Source organism: Sceloporus occidentalis, unplaced genomic scaffold (genome assembly GCF_023333645.1).
Source record: "Sceloporus occidentalis isolate IW3139 unplaced genomic scaffold, rSceOcc1.0.p SCAF_6, whole genome shotgun sequence".
NCBI lineage: Eukaryota > Metazoa > Chordata > Lepidosauria > Squamata > Phrynosomatidae > Sceloporus > Sceloporus occidentalis.
The window spans coordinates 33,398,333-33,420,382 of record NW_028316986.1 but is presented as its reverse complement, the minus strand read 5'-3'; the positions used below and the strand labels follow the sequence as shown (position 1 = coordinate 33,420,382).

At 40.1% G+C, this 22,050-nt stretch overlaps 1 protein-coding gene across 2 annotated transcripts in view; it reads left to right on the top strand.

Annotated features, from left to right (window-relative positions):
- INTS7 (integrator complex subunit 7) overlaps positions 1-22,050 on the top strand; it is a 54,868-nt gene that overhangs the window by 24,090 nt on the left and 8,728 nt on the right. For both annotated transcript variants that reach the window (XM_089529259.1, XM_089529260.1), the window contains exons 12-17: positions 3,091-3,228; positions 6,512-6,718; positions 13,692-13,886; positions 15,998-16,101; positions 18,578-18,646; positions 21,735-21,867. In XM_089529259.1, the coding sequence (XP_089385385.1) occupies positions 3,091-3,228; positions 6,512-6,718; positions 13,692-13,886; positions 15,998-16,101; positions 18,578-18,646; positions 21,735-21,867 (846 nt within the window). The remainder of the gene's footprint in view (positions 1-3,090; positions 3,229-6,511; positions 6,719-13,691; positions 13,887-15,997; positions 16,102-18,577; positions 18,647-21,734; positions 21,868-22,050) is intronic.

The window sequence follows — 22,050 nt, the reverse complement described above, 5'->3', positions numbered from 1 at the left end:
CAAAAAACAATTACTCAAGGGAATTTGTTTTTAACTGAAAGGTAGGGGTGGGGGTAGACAGCCCATGAGATCTTTTACTAGCTATACCAGTTCCTGATTCACAGAACTCCAGAGGCAGGTTTGCCAATAACAATGATAATTTTATTAATAGGCATTAAAAGGCAAAAAAAAAAAAGCCACACACACATACATATATACTGGGGAGGCTAAAGGAATCAAGGTGTTCAAAGAGGAACAGGTCAGCTGTGAGGCTCCCCTCACAGTTACCTGAGATAATCTGGTTTTCTGACTGGGGGTCCTTGATGAAATGTGGGATTCTGCAGCTTCCATGGCACAGGGGAGTTGGGCAAGCTGCAGAGGAACTTAGCCAGAATGACCAACAGAGATTCTGCCTGCCAACTGACTAAGCCCATGATTGAAGCAAAATGGCCTAGTATAGATGTCCCATTTCCACCTTGGGGCTAATCCCAAGGGCAAATGGTTGGGAAATGACTTCAGCATTGTTTTTCTAAGTTACCAAGACAGATAGACTTAATGTGCAGTCTTGACAGGGCTTTGGTTGTCTAAGAACTCCTTAGCCACTTCCTTTGTCCCAGATCCCCTTCAGGGTGATTGATTCAATCAGGCTGGTGCCTGCCACTCCAATCTTGCTAACCTTGCCTGGAATTTTCCACCTAGACTCATGACTTTCACATAGGTGTCATAGGAAGGTCATACAGGCTATGTACTTTATCATATTTTCAATATCAAAGTATTGAGGTACCCCTGAGAGGACCCATGGGCCCATGTAGCATAGTGTATATAAAGAAGAAGGGGAGCCATAGGGATTTCTCAGTTCAGCACAAGGAGAGAGCTGTAAAAATCAGTCGGGGATAGTGTGAGACACAATATCTGTTTTAAGAAGCTTCTTCAACATAGGAAAAGAAGAAGTAGGATGCAGGAAGGACATGCCAAAGTAGGACTGTAAACCAAGAAAGTCAGAATAGGAAAGACCACAGATAATAAGGTGTGGCTTTAACAACCCTAGGGGTAAAATAGGGGGAGGTACTGTTGAAGAGGAGATGAAAGAGGGAAGTAAATGAATTGGGTGAATTTTATAAAGAAATTTAAATAATGCCGTAGGTGAACAGAAGGCTATTAACTTTACAACTTTGACATATCACTCCTTTTCTATTGTATTTACAAAGAAGGCCTGGCTTAGACATAAGTTCTTATGTAGGTAATAAAGGAAAATGAAAAATCTGTACCCCAATTAGAAATATGTTCATACTGGAATAATAAGTCCCATCAGTTTCAGTGTGACTTTTTACTAAATAAAACTGTAGCTGTATTATTCTTAATTCCTGTTCAGTCCAGTAGGTGGCACTTGTTTTACATAAACAGTGATGTTTATCACACTATACTCTTAAAGTGCTACTATTCCACTTTGACTCCTCTAGCTGCCTCCTGTTGCATTCTGGGATTGGCAGTTTTAAGGAGGGGTATTTAGAATTCTCAGGCAGAGTGCCTGAGAATTCTAAATACCCCTCCTTAAAACTGCCAATCCCAGAATGCAACAGGAGGCAGCTAGAGGAGTCAAAGTGGAATAGTAGCACTTTAAGAGCATAGTGTGATAAACATCAGTGTATGGTCAAACATAGGAGATTTGTAATATTGCTGCCTCTTTGTAGAATTAAAAATATATAGATTTTTGTCATGTTTCCGCATGCTGATTTTCTTCTATATCTTCTGTGTATATGTATGATAAATCAGATAAACCTTAAGATCAGCATTAAAATGGTCATATTTTACATGAATACCCAGTTATTCAAAATGATGAAAGAGCTCCAAAACCTTCTGTTATTTCTCACTCTTGGCTATGCTGTCTAGAGCCAATGAGAATTTCAGTTCAACTTTTAGAGGGCCATATGTTTATTACCCTTTCTTGAAAACATTCTTTTCTTATAATCCAGAATCTCATATCACAGTTTGAATCTAGTTCATCATTATATAAGGGTTGCTGAACAAGAAAAGAAGTGCTAATTATCAGCATATAGGGAGGGATGCTCATGTTGACAATGCTAAACCATATTCAAAGATAGAGCTGTGTTAGGCCCTTTACAGACCAGCCTGAAAGGCCGGCATGGGGACAGAGTCGGGGTGTAGCGTCCTCTTGACGCACGCCTGACTGGCCCCCCCAAGGTGCCCTGACACCATGTGCCACTCCATAAGGTGCATGGTGTCATGGTGCGCCTCCGGCGCTACGTCCAAATGATGCAGTGCTGAAGGAGCGCCATATAGTCCTGCTGCCGTAGCTATGGTACCCCTTTGAGGACACAAAAAGGAACTGCTTTTTGCGGCTCCTTTTTGTGGCCTCGAAAGGCCGGACTGGGCTGCGGCATGAGGTTGCCATGGCTCTGATCCAATTAGGAAAGGGGCGGCTGGAGTCTGCCCCTTAGGTGGGGTCTGTCGAGCTCCTTAGTTTGTATCAATATATGGGTCACTTTGGAGGTATGCTGTTTAAATGATGCATGCATCCTAAGAGGCCAGAAGCTGCACTGAAGCTGTGCTCCAGTCCTTAGGACCCATAGTCTCAGGCCCTGAGTAGATTGGCGATAAATGTTGGCATCGGGCAGAGTGGGAGCGTGGCGACTCATGGTGCATGCCCAGACTCTGCCCCATACTGGCATGACGCTGTGCACCCCACGTCATGTCACTCCCTTGGCGCAATGTGTACATACATTTCACCAAAGGAGCACCAAAAAGCCATGGCGCTGGTGGCTATGGGGCCATTCCATGGTGCAAAAAGAAGCCAGTTTTTGCTGCTTCTTTTTGCGCTGCAGACCTGCTGGGTTAGGGGCATGGTGTGCTGTTGCCACGTCCCCGATCAGGGAGGGAAAGGGGCAGCAGGATGGGCCGTCTGTAAAGCCCCTCAGTTTCCTTCATGAGATCAAAGCTTATGCTACAAAGCTTATGCTACAGATTTCTTTCTCACTCTCAAAGTTGCTGCAAGATCTCTTTGCTATCTCTTTGTATAATGTTAAACAGTTCACTTTTATTCTTGAATAACTTCATTTAGACTTGTCTGGTTAATTTTTTTTTCTTCATCAGGTCTCTCTTGCTACAGTGATATTTGTTGCTAGTCAAAAGAGTTTATCATCTGATGTAAAAACTGTTATCAAACAACAGCTTGAAAATGTCTCCAATGGATGGACAGCTTATAGGATAGCCAGGCAAGCTTCTAGAATGGTATGTGTGATCAATGGCTGTGTTCGGGTTTTCTCTATATAGAGTGATAATGTATAGTTAAAATTTAATTTGTATATGTATTTTAAATTTTAAATTATAAATTTTAAATTCCATGTGGAAATATATTTTTAGAGAAAACTCTGCACTGGAAGCTTCTATCTCACTGCTGTGGTGTATAGTGGCTGCATTTTTTGCTGTTGTTGTTTTTACTCTATCCCAAGGCAAAGCAGAATTTAAAATAGAATTAAGACATGTGACTGGGTGCTAAAATAAAACTATTCTGAAACTATTCAAAAGCCAGCTAATGATAGATAAACTCTCATTAGCTCTTTGGCAAATCCAGCTATTTTTTTCTTTATGCCAGAAAGCTGGGTAATGTTCATTGGCAGCATATGGGGATCTGACAGGTTTGTACCTTCCACAACCTGTCAACCTCCCAGTGGAGTAGATTCAAAGCCATCTACATGAAGGGTTGGGTGCCTGGGGACTGGAACTTCACAGAAGCTGAGCCCTAATTGCAATTTTCCATTGGTTGTTAATGGTTAGCAATAGCAAGCAATAACAATTACATTTCTATGCCGCTTATCAGTGGTGAACTAAGTACTCTGTAAGTGATTTACAATGTGTAAGGTAATTGCCCCCAACAAGCTAGGTGCTCATTTTAGCAACCTACAGAAGGATGCAAGGCTGAGTGGAGCTTGGAGCCCCTGAGATCGAACTCCCAACCTTGTGGCTGCAGTACAGACATTTAAGCACTGTGCCACCACAGCTCCCTGTCGTCGACTTTGACTTATGGCAAGCCTATGAATGAGAGACCTCCAAGTTATCCTATCATCATCAACAGTCCTGCTCAGGTCCTTCAGATTCAGAGCTATAGCCTTCTTGGTTGAGTCAGTCCATTTATAACGGGGGTCTTCCTCCTTTCCAGCTACCTTCTATTTCGCCAAGCATTATTTGATTTTCTAATGAGCCATGCCTTCTCATGATATGTCCAAAGTATGACAGTCTTAAGCTTAGTCATCTGGGCTTTTAGGTAGAGATCAGGCTTCATTTGCTGTAGGCTCTCTATTTGTTCTATTTGTCTTTTTTGGCCATCCATAGTATCCAGAGAACTCTCCTCCGGCATGACCTTTCAAATAAAATGATTCTTTGTCCTGTCAGTATCTTTCACTGTCTGGGTTTCACAACTGAAAACGCAATGCCATGGAAAATCCTGACTTTGATATTCAATGATATATTACATCTTTATACTTGAGAGTTTTTTTCCATTACTGTAAGAGAAAAAAATGAAGATAAACTGTAGATCATGTCTCAAGATACATATGAAAACTTATTTTCTTATACATCTGTTGTTCAGATCTTGTTAAGTTTGCTGGAACCAATGAGAAACAAAATTTGACCTGCTGCACGCTGTCTTTTCCCCAGCCTAAGACCTTTCTCTAGAACAGAGAGAATGCACTTGTGCTGTTAAACTAGGATTGTGAGAAAAGAGATCTCTTTTCCTTCAGTTAACATTAACAATCATATCAAAAACTGCAAGTCCTTGAGTTTCTTGTGCATTAGACAAGGAAGAATACCTGGTGAGAAGGGTAAAACAAAGTGCCATAAAACAGTGAGAACAAAAACTGCTGCTTTTTGTACTAGGATTGCAGTCTCCCAATTAAATATCTATTTCTGAAAGGTTTGGACCATGTCTTGTGTGACACTTATTTGCACATGTCAGTGACACTCAAAGTGTCAGTATCTGGAGTGATGCTAGTCCCCAAGCCATTGGCTGCTTGTCTGTGAAGAATTTCCAGGAAAGAAATACATAGTTCTTAAAGGGGACAAAAAATGTTGCCAGTCCCTGGCACATTGGAGCAAAAAACTCTCTGCCGGTCCCCAATATAAAATAGCTTAAGAAGCAGTGCATTAGATTACAAATTTGAAACAAACATTCCATTTAGTCCTAAAATATGGCACTAGAGCCTGAGGAACTGGAAGAAATTTCTAAATGTTTACTTCATATGTATCCCAGAGTTCTTTCTGATATTTTGTTTTGTGAAATGTTGCACCTGAAAAAATATATATATTCAACTTTAGAAAAGGATATGAACTATCCCTGCTTATATTTTAAAATGAGATTTATTTTTTAAAAATTGCAACTAGTTCCCATTGCCATGTGCATACCTTTATATATGTTTTATAATCTATCAACAACTGTGGCAGAAACCTCAAGACATTTCAGCAAGGCTTGCCATAAGTCAAAGTCGACTCACCAAAACCGGTAGGCATTTCTCAGTGGGATAGGAACATTTAAGCCCCCTGCCCATCTTGTCTGTTGTGTATAAATTTGCAAAAGAAACTGATTTCAAGTGGTGAATTCATTGTTTTGCATTGGGAAAAATCGGGGAGGGGGAGGGGGAGGTAGAAGATACATTATACAGTAATCCCTTCCCTTACGCTGGGATCCCTGCATAAGGGAAATTCCGCATACACTTCAGCCCCATTAAAGCCAATGGGGCTCATGCTTGCAGTGGTGTGTGGTGTGTGCACCATTGGCATGTTCACCATTACTCTTTCTGACACGCAGCACCACTTCTATCAGTGCAGCTTCCATCATATGCTGGAAGCTGTGTAAGGTGCACCCGCGTATGACGTAGGCGCACTGTAATTAATTGGCCTAGCCTAGTGTTTAGAGTCACATTGGTCCAGTAGAATAAAAAAAGATAATGAAGGACAGTCACTTTACTTACAATCAGAAAGTTGCAAAATAGTTAGTAAACTTGTAGGACTCTCAGGCTGGGCATTATTATTAAACAACAGGGTGAGTATTCTTCAGAAATGTTGAATATAATTCTGCAATTTCAGAATTTAAAACAAACTTTTTCCATGGCTGATTAGACTGATAATATGAGATGAGAGATTATGGATTAAGTGTGGTAGTGGCATGTGTGGGGCACAGGAAGAATGGTTTACAAACCGAACCAAAGAAGATAGGGAAGAATCCCTGAATGGATTATTACTTCCATCAGCACCATCCTAGGGGACATGGGGGCTATAAATCAAAAGATTACTTAGTTGGAGCATATTTCTGAGCAAGGCAGGGTTGGGAGATACCCCAAAAATATTCAAAATTCTTGAGTTTGTTCAAGATAAACACTGCAAGATTGCTTTTAACATGCACGTGCGCGCACACACACACACTTTGAGGTGTGTGTGTATCCATTCCTGTTGTGTGCTTTGTGTTAGATATGGACAGCCTCATGCTTTTTCAATTACAGTCTCCTGTTTCCCTCTGTAGGGTAACCATGGCATGGCCAGAGAGCTCTATCAAAGCTTGCTGACTCAGGTGGCTTCAGAACACTTCTACTTCTGGCTGAACAGTTTGAAGGAGTTTTCCCATGCAGAGCAGTGCTTAACAGGGCTGCAGGAGGATGATTATAGTTCGGCACTTTCTTGCATCGCTGAATCACTAAAATCTTATCACAAAGGAATAGCATCCTTAACGGTAAGTGTAAATCCCCCCCCCACACACACACACGTTACTTATTATACATATGTAAGTTAAAGCCGTTTTCCTCCTCACTTATTGTGTTTTTAGTTAAATTCTTCAAAAACACTGGAAATATCAGTGGTGTGTTCATTCTCTGTTATCCTGAGTCAGGTAGTACTATGCACTAAGGAGTTGTACTTTCAGAGGAGCTGTCACTTTAGCAGTGATTCATCTCAAACCTGTGTTCAGGTAGCTGGGCACTTTTTCAGTAACACATTTGGTGTGGAGACTACAGGTCCTCTCACTGAAATATTTAGATCCTATGTCATCTCAGGGTTGATAACAGTGTAGTGGTCTATTGAGAGGTCATGATCTGTGGAGTCTGGGCAGATCTAGGCATTGCTGAGATTTGACATACTTATCGTTTTAAGCAGGCATAGTCTACTCCATCCATGTTGTTGTGTGCCTTTTAAATCATTTCTGATTTATGAGAACCGTAAGGTGAACCTATTACGGAATTTTCTTGGCCAGATTTGTTCAGTGGAGGTTTGTTATTGCCTTCCCCTGAGGCTGAGAGCATGTGACTTGCCCAAGATCACCCAGTGGCTTTCATGGCTGAGCTGGGAATCAAACCCTGGAATCCAAAGTCATATTACAACACTCAACCCACTAAGCCACACCATCCACAACTTTAAAAAATAATGGAGGTATCTCCCCGTTCCCCCCCCCCCCCCCCCCCAAAAAAAAGTTAATACTGTACTTTTCTTTCTGGGAGCTCAAGTTGACTATCAATACAATCAATAAACTTAACAGCTTAAAAGATTTTTCCAATTTAAAAAAGAAATATACCTGCTGAATATGAAAATGTCAAAATAATAGCACAGTAGCTCAACAGTAGGAAAGGTATTTCAAATCATAGAATCATAGAATCGTAGAGTTGGAAGAGACCACTAGGGCCATCCAGTCCAACCCCCTGCCATGCAGGAAATCCAAACCAAAGCATCCCTGACAGATGGCCATCCAGCCTCTGTTTAAAGACCTCCAAGGAAGGAGACTCCACTACACTCCGAGGGAGTGCATTCCACTGTCGAACAGCCCTTACTGTCAGGAAGTTTCTCCTAATGTTTAGGTGGAATCTCTTTTCCTGTAGCTTGCATCCATTGTTCCAGGTCCTGTTCTCTGGAGCAGCAGAAAACAAGCTTGCTCCCTCTTCAACATGACATCCTTTCAAATATTTAAACAGGACTATCATATCACCTCTTAACCTTCTTTTCTCCAGGCTAAACATCCCCAGCTCCCTAAGTCGTTCCTCATAGGACATGGTTTCTAGACCTTTCACAATTTTTGTCGCCCTCCTTTGGACATGCTCCAGTTTCTCAATGTCCTTTCTGAATTGTGGCGCCCAGAACTGGACACAAAATTCTAGGTGGAGCCTGACCAGAGCAGAATATAGTGGCACTATTACTTCCCTTGATCTAGACACTATACTTCTATTGATGCAGCCTAAAATTGCATTGGCCTTTTTAGCTGCCGCATCACACTATTCACTCATGTTCAACTTGTGGTCTACTTGGACTCCTAGATCCCTTTCACACGTAGTTTCATTCAGCCAGGTGTCACCCATCCTATATCTGTGCATTTTATTTTTCCGCCCTAAGTGCAATACCTTACATTTCTCTGTGTTGAATTTCATTTTGTTAGCTTTGGCCCAGCTTTCTAGTCTATTCAGGTCATTTTGGATCTTGATCCTGTCCTCTGGGGTATTAGCTATTCCTCCTAATTTGGTGTCATCTGCAAATTTGATAAGTATGCTCCCAATTCTGTCATCCAGGTCATTGATAAAGATGTTGAATAACACTGGGCCCAGGACAGAGCCCTGTGGGACCCCACTGGTCACTTCTCTCCAGGATGAAAAGGAGCCATTGTTGAGCACCCTTTGGGTTCGGCCGGTCAACCAGTTACAAATCCATGTAACAGTTACCTTGTCTAGTCCACATTTTAAAAGCTTGTTTGCAAGAATGTCATGGGAAACCTTGTCAAAGGCCTTATTGAAATCAAGATATACTATATCCACAGCATTCCCTTCATCTACCAAGCTGGTAATTTTATCAAAGAAAGAGATTAGATTTGTCTGGCATGACTTCTTTCTCCGAAACCCGTGTTGAGTTTTTGTGATTATGGCATTGCCATCTAGATGTTCACAGACTCTTTGTTTAATTATCTGCTCCAGAATCTTTCCTGGTATTGATGTCAGACTAACTGGATGATAATTGTTGGGATCCTCTTTTTTCCCCTTTTTGAAGATGGGGACAACGTTTGCCCTCCTCCAGTCTGCTGGGATCTCTCCTGTTTTCCAGGAGTTTTCAAAGATTATTGCCAATGGCTCCGATATTACATTTGCCAGTTCTTTTAATACCCTTGGATGGAGTTCATCTGGTCCCGGAGACTTAAATTCATTTAGATTAACAAGGTGTTCCTCTACTATCTCTTTACTTATTCTGTGCTGAAATTCCCCTATTCTGTCCTCTGCTCCATTATCCTCAGGTTGAGCACCCTTTGCCTTTTCTGAGAAGACTGAGGCAAAGAAGGTGTTGAGTAATTCTGTCTTTTCTCTGTCCCCTGTTAACATTTTGCCATCCTCTCGACGCAGTGGCCCTACTATTTCCTTCTTCTTCCTTTTGCTGCGGACATATCCAAAAAAGCCCTTTTTGTTATCTTTAACCTCTCTAGCAAGTCTGAGTTCATTCTGCGCTTTAGCTTTTCTGACTTTACCCCTACACATGCCTGCTATTTCTTTGAATTCCTTTTTCGTGATTTCCCCCCTTTTCCATTTCTTATACATGTTCCATTTCAAACTTAGCTCGGTTGAAAGTTCCTTAGTCATCCATCCTGGTTTCTTGAGACACCTCCCATTTTTCTTTTTCACTGGAACTGTTTGAAATTGTGCCTTCAGTATCTCCCTTTTGAGAAAGTCCCATCCGTCCTGAACTCCTTTATCTTTTAGTATTTCTGACCATGGAATCGCCCTCAATACTTCTCTAAGTTTACTGAAGTCCGCTCTCCTAAAATCTAGAATGTGTGTTTGACTCTGCCTGGCTTCTCCTTTCCACTGTATTACAAACTCCAGGAGAACATGGTCACTTCCACCTAAGGATCCCACCACTTGCATCCCATTAACCAAGTCATCCTTGTTGGTTAGGATCAGATCTAAAATAGCTGACCCCCTTGTTGCCTCTTCCACCTTTTGGACAATGAAATTGTCTTCCAGGCAAGTGAGGAATTTGCTAGACCTTGAGGATTTGGCTGAGTTTGACTTTTATTAAAATTGATGACATTAAATGGTAAATTTGAAAACTACATGTTCTGTTTGCCTTCTTAAAAAGGAAGATTTCTGCAGCTTCCAAAAGGTTTTAAATGAGGAAGTGAGATTTAGATATAACACCAAAAAGGCCCTTACTCTTGTTCCAAATAAGCATGTTTCTGGGTTGTTGAGGCACACAGGAGGGCCTTCAGAGATAATCTCAATGGGCTGGGAAGTTCTTGAGATATCACTATCTCAAACCATTCAGGGCTTTCAAAGTTGTCACCAATGCTAGGAATTAGCTCCAGAAACTAATTGGAAGCCAGTGGAAAAAAAGAGTTACGTGCTCCCTGTACATGTTGGCCTCAGCTGGATAGAGGCACTCCTTGGCTGAAACCAATTCCCGGTCCGGACAAAATTTAACAATAGTTATTTGCTTCTATATTGTCTAAACTGTCCCTCAGTAGTGTGGTCCTTATGGAATTAGCTGTGTGGTCAATACAGAAGTAACTAATTTTATTCAAGTAGTTGCATCATTGGTAATTTAGGTAGTTTACTCTAGTAGTAAATCCAGGTATAAATAACTGTTTTGGGAGAACTGCTTTAGTTCCTGCATTTTTTAAAATTCAAATTCGCATAGAGAAGGCCAAGTCTGAACAATACCAGTCTTGGCTGCAATTTGAGGAATCTCTGATTCCTTGTGTAATCAGCCAAGTATCAGAGTTCCCTTCTGTAAAATGAAGAGCTTTCCTCCCTCTTTTGTTTTCCACATTTAATCAAATGTTGCATTTGCTGAAGTGGAACTAATTTCTACATATGTTAAACTGTTAAACAAGAAGTGCTAACTTTTCTTGTTGTATTAGAAATACACTACAAGGAGCTACACTTATTTTATATTTAGGATCCATAAATAATAAAAAAATAGTTTTCATGTCATTAACATTTAATACACTGGAAACTTAGCTTCAGCATTTTATATAACATTCTTCTCTCATAATGAATTGCAAATCTGAGAAATGCCAAATCCACCACTTAATTTGAAATGGGATTAGGAAATAGGAGAGTATTAAATTTGGACAAGTAAAACTTTAGGAATAAAGTGTTACTCCAAATGTAAGTCATGAGAGAATGTAGTGGCTAGAACACTGGGCAAGTCCCAATGGGATTTGGGGTCAAATCCCCTTTCATTGGAGAATAAGAAATGACCTTGGGGTGGTCATAGTTTATCTGTCTCACAGGTTTGTTCCTGTAACCTGACCTGACTTTGGAGAAAAGGTGAGGTACACAGGAAATACATAAACACAGCTTTGACAGTATTCATTTAGTTGTATGTTTGTAGAAATCCCTAATTTCCCCTCGTGGAAGAAGGAGAGCAGGCAAAAAAGTGGCAGCTGTGTATGTGTGTGCATATTATATTTAGTTGTGAGACGTAGCTTGTCTGTATTTGATCTCTAAAAATAAATAAATTGCAGGATGTAAAAATTACCATCAAAGTTGGTCTAGTGGGAAGAAGAAGACAGGCACAAGTGTGGTTTAACTTCCCAGTTTCATTAAATTGCTTCAGTCTTGCATTGCACAATGTGAGTGAAAGTGTTTCTAATTCTGGAATAAGGCTGTTTGTCACAGTGGCATCACTAGGGGGTGCATACTTCATTGGTTCATCCCATCAGAGGCAGTGGCACTAAAAATGACTGTCTATAAAATTTTTGTGTAGTGTTTCAGCAGAAATGATTTTTTAATAAAAATATCCCTTTAGTTAGTTATAACCACAAAAGTTTTTTTTGCAAGCCAAGCTTACATGTACTGTAGCAATATACCTACAACTAAAACTCTTATATCTGTGACCCACATATGGTGGTGCTTCAATCAAAACCTGTGGTGACATCTGTAGTCCTTTTTATCTACCTGTGTTAAGGATTCTGAGGTCCTGTGCATCAGGAGAAAAGTGGGCTTTAAATTCAAGAAACAAGTAAATGTAAATAAATCTGAATGACTGTACCTTAAATCCTTACGGCATCCTTCACAGGGATGGGACAAATACCTAATACTCACTTCCAGTATACATCATCCTTCCCTGCCCTTCAGATTTTCTGCAACTAGCTACTTGTTTCTTTAATTTACACCACTGGAAAACTGCATCTGATGCTCCTCTTTTTCCCTGAGATAAATTAATGGCCACATTAATTTTAAGTTATCAAATTTTTGAAAAAGCCTAGTAAGATAGCCTTGGACATAAATGGAAATTGTAGGAATTTCAAAAGCCACCCTTGGCCTTGCTGAATATTACTGAATAGTGATCATAGATTAGTGACTAATCTAGTCCAGATAAGTTCATATATACAAAAAACACTATTGTTGATGTCTTCTGAGTTTTCTGGACACAACAAATCTTTCTTGTCCATGCTTGCTCAAAAAGGAGATACATTTAATGCTAGTGTACCCTAATGAGTCTTGAAGAAATGGTTACATGTTGAAAACAAGTACAGTGGGCTGTTGGTATCCACTAGGGTTTGGTTCCAGGATACCAGAATCCATGAATGCTCAAGTCCCATTACATGCAACGACATAGTACAATGGTGTCTTTTATATAAAATGGCAAAAATCAAGATTTGCTTTTTAGAATTTATCTATTTTTAAAGTATTTTCAAGTTGTGGATGCTTAAATCCATGGATAAAAATATCCATAGATATGGAGGGCTGACTGTAAATATAAAGTAAAGTAACCCAATGCTTCTAATCAATAATTTCACTTTGTCCCTCGTAGCTACCTGACATGTCTATGAGTTGTTCTGTTAGCATGTTAAGACAGTCCAGCAACCCACATTAGCTGCACATCATTCTGTTGAGGGCAGGCAGTTTTGCCACATCTTGGATTACTGTAACGCACTCTAGGTCTGCCTTTGAAGCATGTTTGGAATGAAAGTTTGGTACAAAACTGCAGCCAGAGGATTAAATTGGGGATGGTTACTGGAACCATGCAAATCACTTGTTACAACATGTCCATTGGCTACTGGTCTGCTTCTAGGCACAATTGAAAATGCTGATTATGACCTTGGCCCTTATATCCTCTGGAGGGGCTCTTCTCTAAGTCCCACCATATTCACAGGCACAATTAACGGGGAAGCATGGCAGGACCTTCTTGTTAGCTACCCTGCAGTTCTGGAATTCCTTTCCCAGAGAAAGTCCTCCTTTAGGGAGTCAGCCTTTTTTTAAAAAAAAAAAAAATTCAGGAGGCTTTGAGAACTGAAATATTTCTTTTTTAGGAAAGAGCTTTTAAGAGGATGTTGTACTGTTTTTTTAAAAAAATATTTTTATAATTTTCAACTGTATGTTTTAAATTGTTGTTTAAAGTTGTTGATAGTTTAATTCCTTTTTAATGTGGATCTCTTTTATCTTTTTTTTTGTAAGTTGCCTTGAGTTCCATTTCTGGAGGAAAGAAAATGATAATATTAATAATCTTTATGATGTATATAGTATGCCATGTATGTTGTTGAAGAAACAAGATCAGAGCCATATGGCAGCCTCCCAAATGAAGTATAACGATCTCACAAAAGCAAATTCCTTTATTTTCCCTGTGGCGAAATGATTTCTGAACTGTTGGAAGGGAGCAATTTACTGATATTTTGCTTTTGACCCAGATTATCCACCTCCAAGTCTTTATTCTGTGGTGTTGTCTCTTTTTCCCAGGCTGCCAGCACACCGCTTAACCCTTTGAGCTTTCAGTGCGGATTTGTCAAACTGCGGATTGACCTTCTTCAGGCTTTCTCTCAGCTCATCTGCACCTGTAATAGCCTGAAGACTAGTCCACCACCTGCCATTGCCACAACAATTGCCATGGCCTCAGGTAGTGACCTCCAACGGTGTGGACGGATTTCCAACCAGGTAAGTGCTCCCTTCTGACTCTGCTGTCATTATGCAACTATATTTTTGCTTGGACTGGTGTGCTAAGATAAGGAAAGTGAGCTCTCACACAAAACGTGGGGAGCTGTCGTTGCTGAACTATATATTGTTGGAGTATGAGACTCCCTTTGCAACAAGCTGCTGGGTGGTACAGGCCTTCTATAGATAGAATATTGATCTTATTATCTAGCTTTACAGTGGGATCTTCAGTGTGTGCTTCACCCATGTTGGTTGTAAAAATTATTAAAATACACAAAGGCTGGGGAGCTTAAAAGGGGAAGAAGGAAGCTACTAGAGTGGACAAAGAAGACAGAGAGAGGAGAAGGCATGACTGGATTCTCTTGAGCAACAGGAGAGAGTGGGAATGCAAACATGCTGAGTGCCTCACTGTCCAGCACAGCTGCTGCTGAGGGTCTGAAGTAAACACCAGGCAGACATAGAGCTGGAGGAATGACATTACCACCTCCTTGGATCCCAGCAGGGAGACAGTAAACATCCCCAGGTGAAGGGACACTGGGGGGACACATTTACACATGTAGGCAAAAATATAAACATAACTGATTAATTATTTTCAGTGACACCACTGTGAGAATGATATCCCTAAAGAACGTATCCTCCTTTTCATGTAGTCTTTACCCTTTTATATTTCCCTTATATAAAATCCACAAAAGTTCATACTTAAATATATCAGCTAGTCTTAAAGGTGCTGCTGCATCCTTTCTTTCCTGCCTACCTTTTCCTTTATGCCCTCCCATATCTATTAATCCCCCTGTTTCACTTGGCTGGTATATTTGCTGAAGCAATCCAAGCCTGTAGTTTTTTTAATTGATTTAAAATAAATAAAAGACAATTAGTAACAGTTGTTTTTTTAATGGTTGTTATGTATTTGTGATTTTATTTATGCTTTTAAATTCATGAAGAATACTGAAATGTACAAAAAATGGTATAGTGAAATCGTATCCTGTATCACAGCATACAAGGAGCTGTGGTAGTAACCACAGCAGAATTTTTAAAAATGCATAAACTAGTTCTGAATTGGAGCAAATTAATAATACAAATTAATAAAACAGGGCAGCATTAAAAAAAAAAACCTTCAGTCCCCAGATTCCAAATGACTGGTAGAATTCTGTGGCTTTCGTCTGCCTTTTGAAGGCCAAAATAGGTCTAGCCAACTAGTGGGCTGTATAGGGAGAGTATTCTAGGAAAGAATGGAAAAGATTCTGCTCCTAAGGGATATTTACCGAAACTCATATGGGTACAGGAATTGTTGAGAGGGGGTCAGAAGCGAGGCAAGACATGGATTGTATAAGCATAAAAGCTTAAGAGCAAATAATGGAGAAGAGGAAACAAGACTAGGCAAGTTTCAGTGCAGAAGCAACTATGAAGAGAGGTAATGAGCTTGAATCACAAACAGTGAGATCTAACTGGATTCTGAGCAGCCTGCCAAAAACCTCCTACCACTTCCATTTGTATGGCTGGTGGGAGATAGGAACCAAAGAAGATAGGGAAACTTAACTAAGGGCCAAAACAGACAGCCTGGTAAAGCCAGCTTCTTCCTGGCTTGGGGGCATGGCATTTAGACACGCCATGCCCCCGAATCACCCGGAAGCTGTGCCAGTAATTACATGTTGACTGGCATCTGGGTGACCTGGGGGCGTGGTGTTCAGACGCCACTTGGCCCAGAGCCGATGAAAAGCTGGCTATAGAGCTGAAGGGGCGGCTTTTTTCTGCCCCAAATAGGAGCTGACTTTTTCTGCTTCTATTTGAGGCAGAGGATGGCCAGATTGGGGTTGCGGCATGCAGTTTGCATGGCTCCAATCTGGCTCTGGCAGGGGTAGAGTTACACCACCCCTTCAGGGCTGTCTGCTTTGCCGCTAATTTTAGATGAGGAATGGTGGAGTTATGGAGTGATTTTTTCTGAGACAGACAGCATGGTCTCTGGAGCAGAGTCTTACTAGTTGAACTAAGGAACTGAAGACTTCAATCAAGGACACTGTGTATGTTTGATCTTTGTTCTTTATATTCTGTATAATAAGTCATGAGCAGTGTTTTATTTTTCTTTACCTGTACCCCCACCCTGACCACGGCTGTAGATGAAATTCTCCATGGAAGAATTCCGGAACCTAGCTGCAAGATACGGAGATCTTTATCAATCATCCTTTGATGCAGACTCGGCAACTTTGAGGAATGTGGAGCTGTATCCTGCTGTTTAAAATGCAGGGCCCAGTCATTTTTCCCAAGGGGCTATGCTTTCAAATAAAGGATTTATTAAGGGAATTCAAGAGTTGCAAAACCTGAGGAACGTTTATAAAGAGATTTCTACATACCAGTTCCTCTTCAAAAACAAGTTGAATGTTATTGCAGTTTGTTAGGTAGAATTCAATGCTAATAACTTTGCTACTAAGTCAAATTATTACTCTTAACTAGTTCAGCAGAGTTCACTCAATTCCATCCATCCATTAGTTATGGGTTCTAAAGTCTCAGAGATAGGACTTTCCCAATTGTTATCCCCGAGGTCCTTCCCTCTTCTATTCAGTTTATGAAACCTGCAGCCAAATAGAACTTAATATGAAATTAGTTTTGGGTTTTGCTGGGCAGTGAGATCTTTCAATACAAGTGGCCCAGAATCTGCCTAGATTTTTTTAAGAGGCTCATATTTTTTGAAGTACAAGTTGTTGAATCCCTTGGAAATTTCTGGATGGCATAGCCAAAAATTTTTCCCTAGTTATGCTCATACTGTATGCTCTGCTACTCTCTTTTGAGGACAGTTTTTGTTTTCCTTTGGCTCTGGGAGCTGCTGCAGCAAATAATTCCTCAGTTGCAAATGTGAATCTTGTCGTATGATTGTAAATGTACACATGGCTGTTCCAGAGTTCCTGGACCACATCCTCTGAACTGTTCATCCAGGCCCTTCCTGTGTTTAACACCTTTTGAGTGTTTTTCACAGCTATGAGAAACTATCATATATACTCAACTATAAGTTGAGAAATTTATGCCAGAAAATGGACTCAAATCATGGGTTGACTTATATATGAGGGAATAGGTTAATATTGCTTATAAATGTAAAGTCGAAGGCTTTCATGGCCAGCATCCATAGTTTTTTGTGGGGCTATGTGGCTATGTTCCTTGATTCTTGTTTGCACACTGTGTTTGGTAATCCTAAAGGGAAGGTACTTTTACCATACATCAAAGGAGTCACAGAGAGAATAGGCAAAGTGGTGAGGAAGCATAACCTTCAAATGGTTTACAAACTGATGAAGAAAATCCAGCAAATGCTTCGCTCAGCCAAGGACCAAAGAGATCCTCTCACAGCTGCAGGAGTTTACCGCATACCATGCAGCTGTGGACAAGTCTACATAGGGACCACCAAATGCAGTGTGCAAACAAGAATCAAGGAACATGAGAGACATTGCAAACTGGGCCAGCCAGAAAAATCAGCAGTAGCAGAACATGCCACAAACCACCCTGGGCATCTACCCCATTTTGCAGGCCATGAGCCTTGGAAATCGTGGAGGTGAAGGGAAGAAAGAGAGAGAGGTTTGTATCCTGTTTTTCAAGCCATGAGCCTTGGAAATCATGGGGGTGAAGGGAGAGGCAGAGAGAGAGAGAATGTGTATGTATGTGTGTGTGTGTGTGTACGCCGAGGTTTGTTCCCCATTTTCCATGCCGAGACTGTGACCCTTAGGAGAGAGCTGAGAGAGAGGAGGAGGGAGGGAAGTGGTGCTTGGTTTTCCCCTTTAGATCTTTTGTAACTTGCCCCAGTGTTTGACCCTCGACTTATCCATGGATCATATCAAAATCCATGATTTTGGCCCCAAAAACTGACTTATACAGGAGATCAACTTACACACAAGTATATACGGTTCTTTTTCTATTACATATAAGCTCAGATTCCCTAGATCCTGATCAAGACAGAGTTACTGCTTACATTGCTTTATAAAACATACTGTGTGTTTGTAATATGAACTTGGGCCTGAATACATCTTGCTGCCATGTGTGCATAGCATAATCAAGTTGTTTGGCACCAAATAACAGCCTTGTTCAAACATAAGACTTAAAAACTGCTGCCCTCTTTTTCTCTAGTATAGTCACAAAGAGATTGGAGCCATCTACTTGCGGGTTTAAATTAACTTCAGTTTCTTACTGGGTCAGAACCTGGTAAAAATTATGTTCTTTTTAAATTAGCCATGATGAGAAACAACAGTTTTGTCTTTGATTGGTTCAATCAAATTTATGTTTAAATTAACACAACTTGTCCCAGTTCATATGTAATAACAAATTGTCCTATAGCCCCCTGGTATCTGCTGCAGTTTGGTTTCAGGGGGGGATATTTTCAAGCCATGGATAGTTGAATCAGTGGATACAGAATCCATGGATACTGAAGGCCAGTTATAGTTAGTTTACATGAGGAAGTAGAGTCTTCCAGTCTCCTTGCCCAACCATGCCCAAGGATGAGAAGGGGTTTGACTGGATTGCATGTGTGATATCTTCCAACTCTGATTCTGTGATTTGAATTACTTAAATCAAACTCATGATGACCTATATCTCCCTCCCTCCACTCACTGTAATGAAGGCCGTTTTGATTATAATAACTCATGGCTGTCATATTACGTATCATATAATATAAAACAAATTTCACACATTTCATTTGTTCAACTTTAACATTACATCAGACAACAGCAGAGTTGTTTATTGATATCACATGCAATTGAAGCTCTAATTTTAGATCCTGACTCTGCAAGGTAAGTGTGATGAAAATGTACTTTCTTCACGCCCCTCCCTTTACCCAGCCTTTTCTCATTTAAATTGAAAAATTGCAAGAGTGTAAAAAAACAACAGTAGTAGTTTATCTGTTCTATGTTGCTATAATATAACTTATGTAAAGTTACCCAAGTGTCAAATGTATTCCAGTGTCCCTTCAGATTATCATTTATTTTATTTGGTCATCTTTAATTTAAATTATGTTTCACTAAAAGCTAAATGGGCCTTATTAATTGAACTTAACTGTTTTGCCAATATTCATCATTCACTTAAATTTTGGGGTTTTTTCCCTCTACTTCACAGTGAAAATGGTTAGTTTCTTTTGCTTTTTTCAATGTACCAGCAGCCATATTAATGAAAACTATTCTAATTTTAAAAGATTTAATAATAATAAAAAACTATTATTTTCAATAAAAATATGACATTTCAATATTAATATACATTAATATCTTGGCACAGTGCACAAGTGGTTGTTTAGACACTAATCAAAACAACAAAAATACAATTCTGTTTAAATCCAGATTTCTTTGAAGTATAATGATGATTGGGTTAAATGATCTTTCATGGGAATGGCAGAAAAATTTAGAAAAATAATTGAAAAGCAATGGTTATCCTGCTTTTGTACAGTGTTCAAGACAGAACTAGAAGAACTCTTGCCTATGCCATGGGGCACCTGGATGTTATAGAGGCTTCTGGGCATTGCAGTTTGAATAGAATTAGGGCATGAAATTCCAAGCCTATTTAATTTGTGTGTGTGTTTCATGGCACAGGGCTTTCTTGAATAGTCTGTAGAATTCAAAGACATTAGCTGTGTTTGAATTGATTAGCATGCAAAGGGATCTTGTAGCACCAATGAGACTGAGAGAAAGAAGGTGGAAGCATTATGGTACCAACTCTTTCTCTCAGTCTCAAAGGTGCTATAAGATCCATTTGCATATTGAATCACCTGCATTTTCTTCCTTAGCTCTTCCAGTTCCCAAAATGAACAAGATATTTAGTCTTTGTTGCAATGCCATTGACAAATATGGAGTTACATGACAACATTAGTAATATAAGGCTAGCACTGATTTAAAAAATACCCCCTTGGGCCTACTCTGATATTTGTTGATATAACAGATGCTAGATCAGATCCTTTGAGACTAAAAATTGGAAAAATTATCTCAAAATGTACCTCCATGGGGATACCACATACAAATAAACTTCAATATGTTTTGTTTTTTTCCAAATGGTTGAAAATATTTTTTGCGGGCACGAGAGCAATACTATATTGCTGAAACTAACGGAACTGTGCATACATTTTCCAGGAGCACCTGGCCACAGTGTTCACCTGGGTCGGGATGGGTGGCATGTTTTACACACCCGTACCCCTGATGGCCCAAGACTCACTACTGGTGATACTGTCGCACACTCCTTTCCTTGCCATTTTGCTGGTATTGAGAACCTCTTCATCACCATTTCTGATGTGGAAACGGGGCACCTGGCTGCACCCATGTGGTCAGGTTCCTCTGTTTCTGCATCGGACGTGATAGGGGGCTTCTCAATACTAGCGATGGTGCGGCAAGGTAAGGAGCATGGGGGACCATGTAAACAGGCAGGGTTTGCAGCAGAGTTTCCAGGTGTGTAAAATACCTGCCCATCCCCATGTCAACCTGGGTGAGCACTGTTGCCAGGTGCTCCTGAAAAATGTATACACAGTTCTGTTGCAAAGATAAATGTATACACAGTTCTGTAGTAAACCAGGGTTCAAATTGACCCTGGTTAATGGCTGTTTACCCTGGGATTGGACCAGATCCATTGGAACTGTGTTCAGTATGGTAGGATCAGGCCCAATCCTGGCCCCAAAGTTTTGACCTGTGTTGTCTGAACTGGAAGATGCGAAGCCGGAGGGAACACAGGCCTTTGGGCCCATGCAGACAACCCCTTCCTCTCTTATATTTGAAGGAGAAAAAAGCAGCACTGCTTTTGTTCTGCTCTAAAACCCAAATGGAATACAGAATGTTTTTCCTTTCTTCTCCCAGGATGGAGGTGAGGAAGGGAAGCTTTCATGCTGCATTACTAACAGGCTACAACTCATTCACTCACAATGGATGGGTTCTGTAGATGAACATTTTCCTTTTGCCAAGAGAGATAGTCCACTCTGCAGATGCCATCCATGCATCACTGCTGGGTTGCTGTGACGTTTCTCATGGATTCAGTTCTTTGTAAAAGTGTTGAACATGGTGCACAAGCAGCTACCGTGCACGCATGACTGAGGTATATCAAGAGAGAGATTTTTTTGTAAAGATGTGCAAGGAAATTTTAAGGGGACTGGAATGTTTGGATTAAGTGAACATTTTCATCTGAATAGCAAGATTAATATTATTTTCATGTTAAGTGTTATAGTACTGAAGACGCCTGTGATATTGTAGAAACCACCCAAGGAGATTGTGCTAATTACTTGGGACACCACATTTCCCATAAATTGTTAATTTTATTGGATACTATTTGTTTTTCACGTACAGCAAAGTTATTTGGTTTTTAGAGCAAACACAGACCCCATAGTTTAAAAAAGTCAAAGTTACAGTGTAAAATAAAGCAAAAGTATAGGAAGATGTGATAAACAGCAGAATATGATCAATGATGTCAAACATAATTCCATAGATTTGTCAGTTTTCAGGGGTTATGTATCTTCACTGTTTTCATTGATGTACTCAATATGAAGGGAAACCAATTACTTTACTGTGAAATCTGCCATATCTTTGTTTATTTAATTGCTATCTCTAATTTGGGAGGTCCATTTTTGTATGCATACAATATCATGTTTTGAGTTATCTGATGCAGGACAATAATTTTTTTCCCACCTTCTTGCTATTATGATGCAAGGTGGTACACCAAGAAAAGTTTTTTCTAGGTCTCTGTATAGAATTATAAAATCTTCATTAAGAGAGCAATTAATATTTTTACTTTGACTGTTTGTCATGTCTTTTCTTTCAATCGTGAGACTTAAAGGGTGTAAAAGTTGCGAAGGCTGTGAGGACAAGTTAGAGAAAATACAGATTGGGCATCACTGGCATGTAATTTCTTCTCTAGCTTTCAGGAATATGGTTCTGCTGGAGTGGCACATGTCACAAGTGAATATGAAAGAAGAATGATGTCTGTGTTCAGTCATGTGCTGGAGGAAGTGGAATCACTGAATAGAAAATACGCACCTGTATCTTACATGGCAAGTAATTTCTAGTTTGTCATTGAGGCTTCTAAAATACTGGTATTGTAAATTTTCTCATGTCAAGGAGTTAAGTCTTCAGGTTAACTTTAAAGGGACAAATCAAAAGTGCAGTAATCTGTAATTCATTTTCTGAAACTATAAGAAACCATACAGCAATGCCTGGCTATCTGCATTGAATTG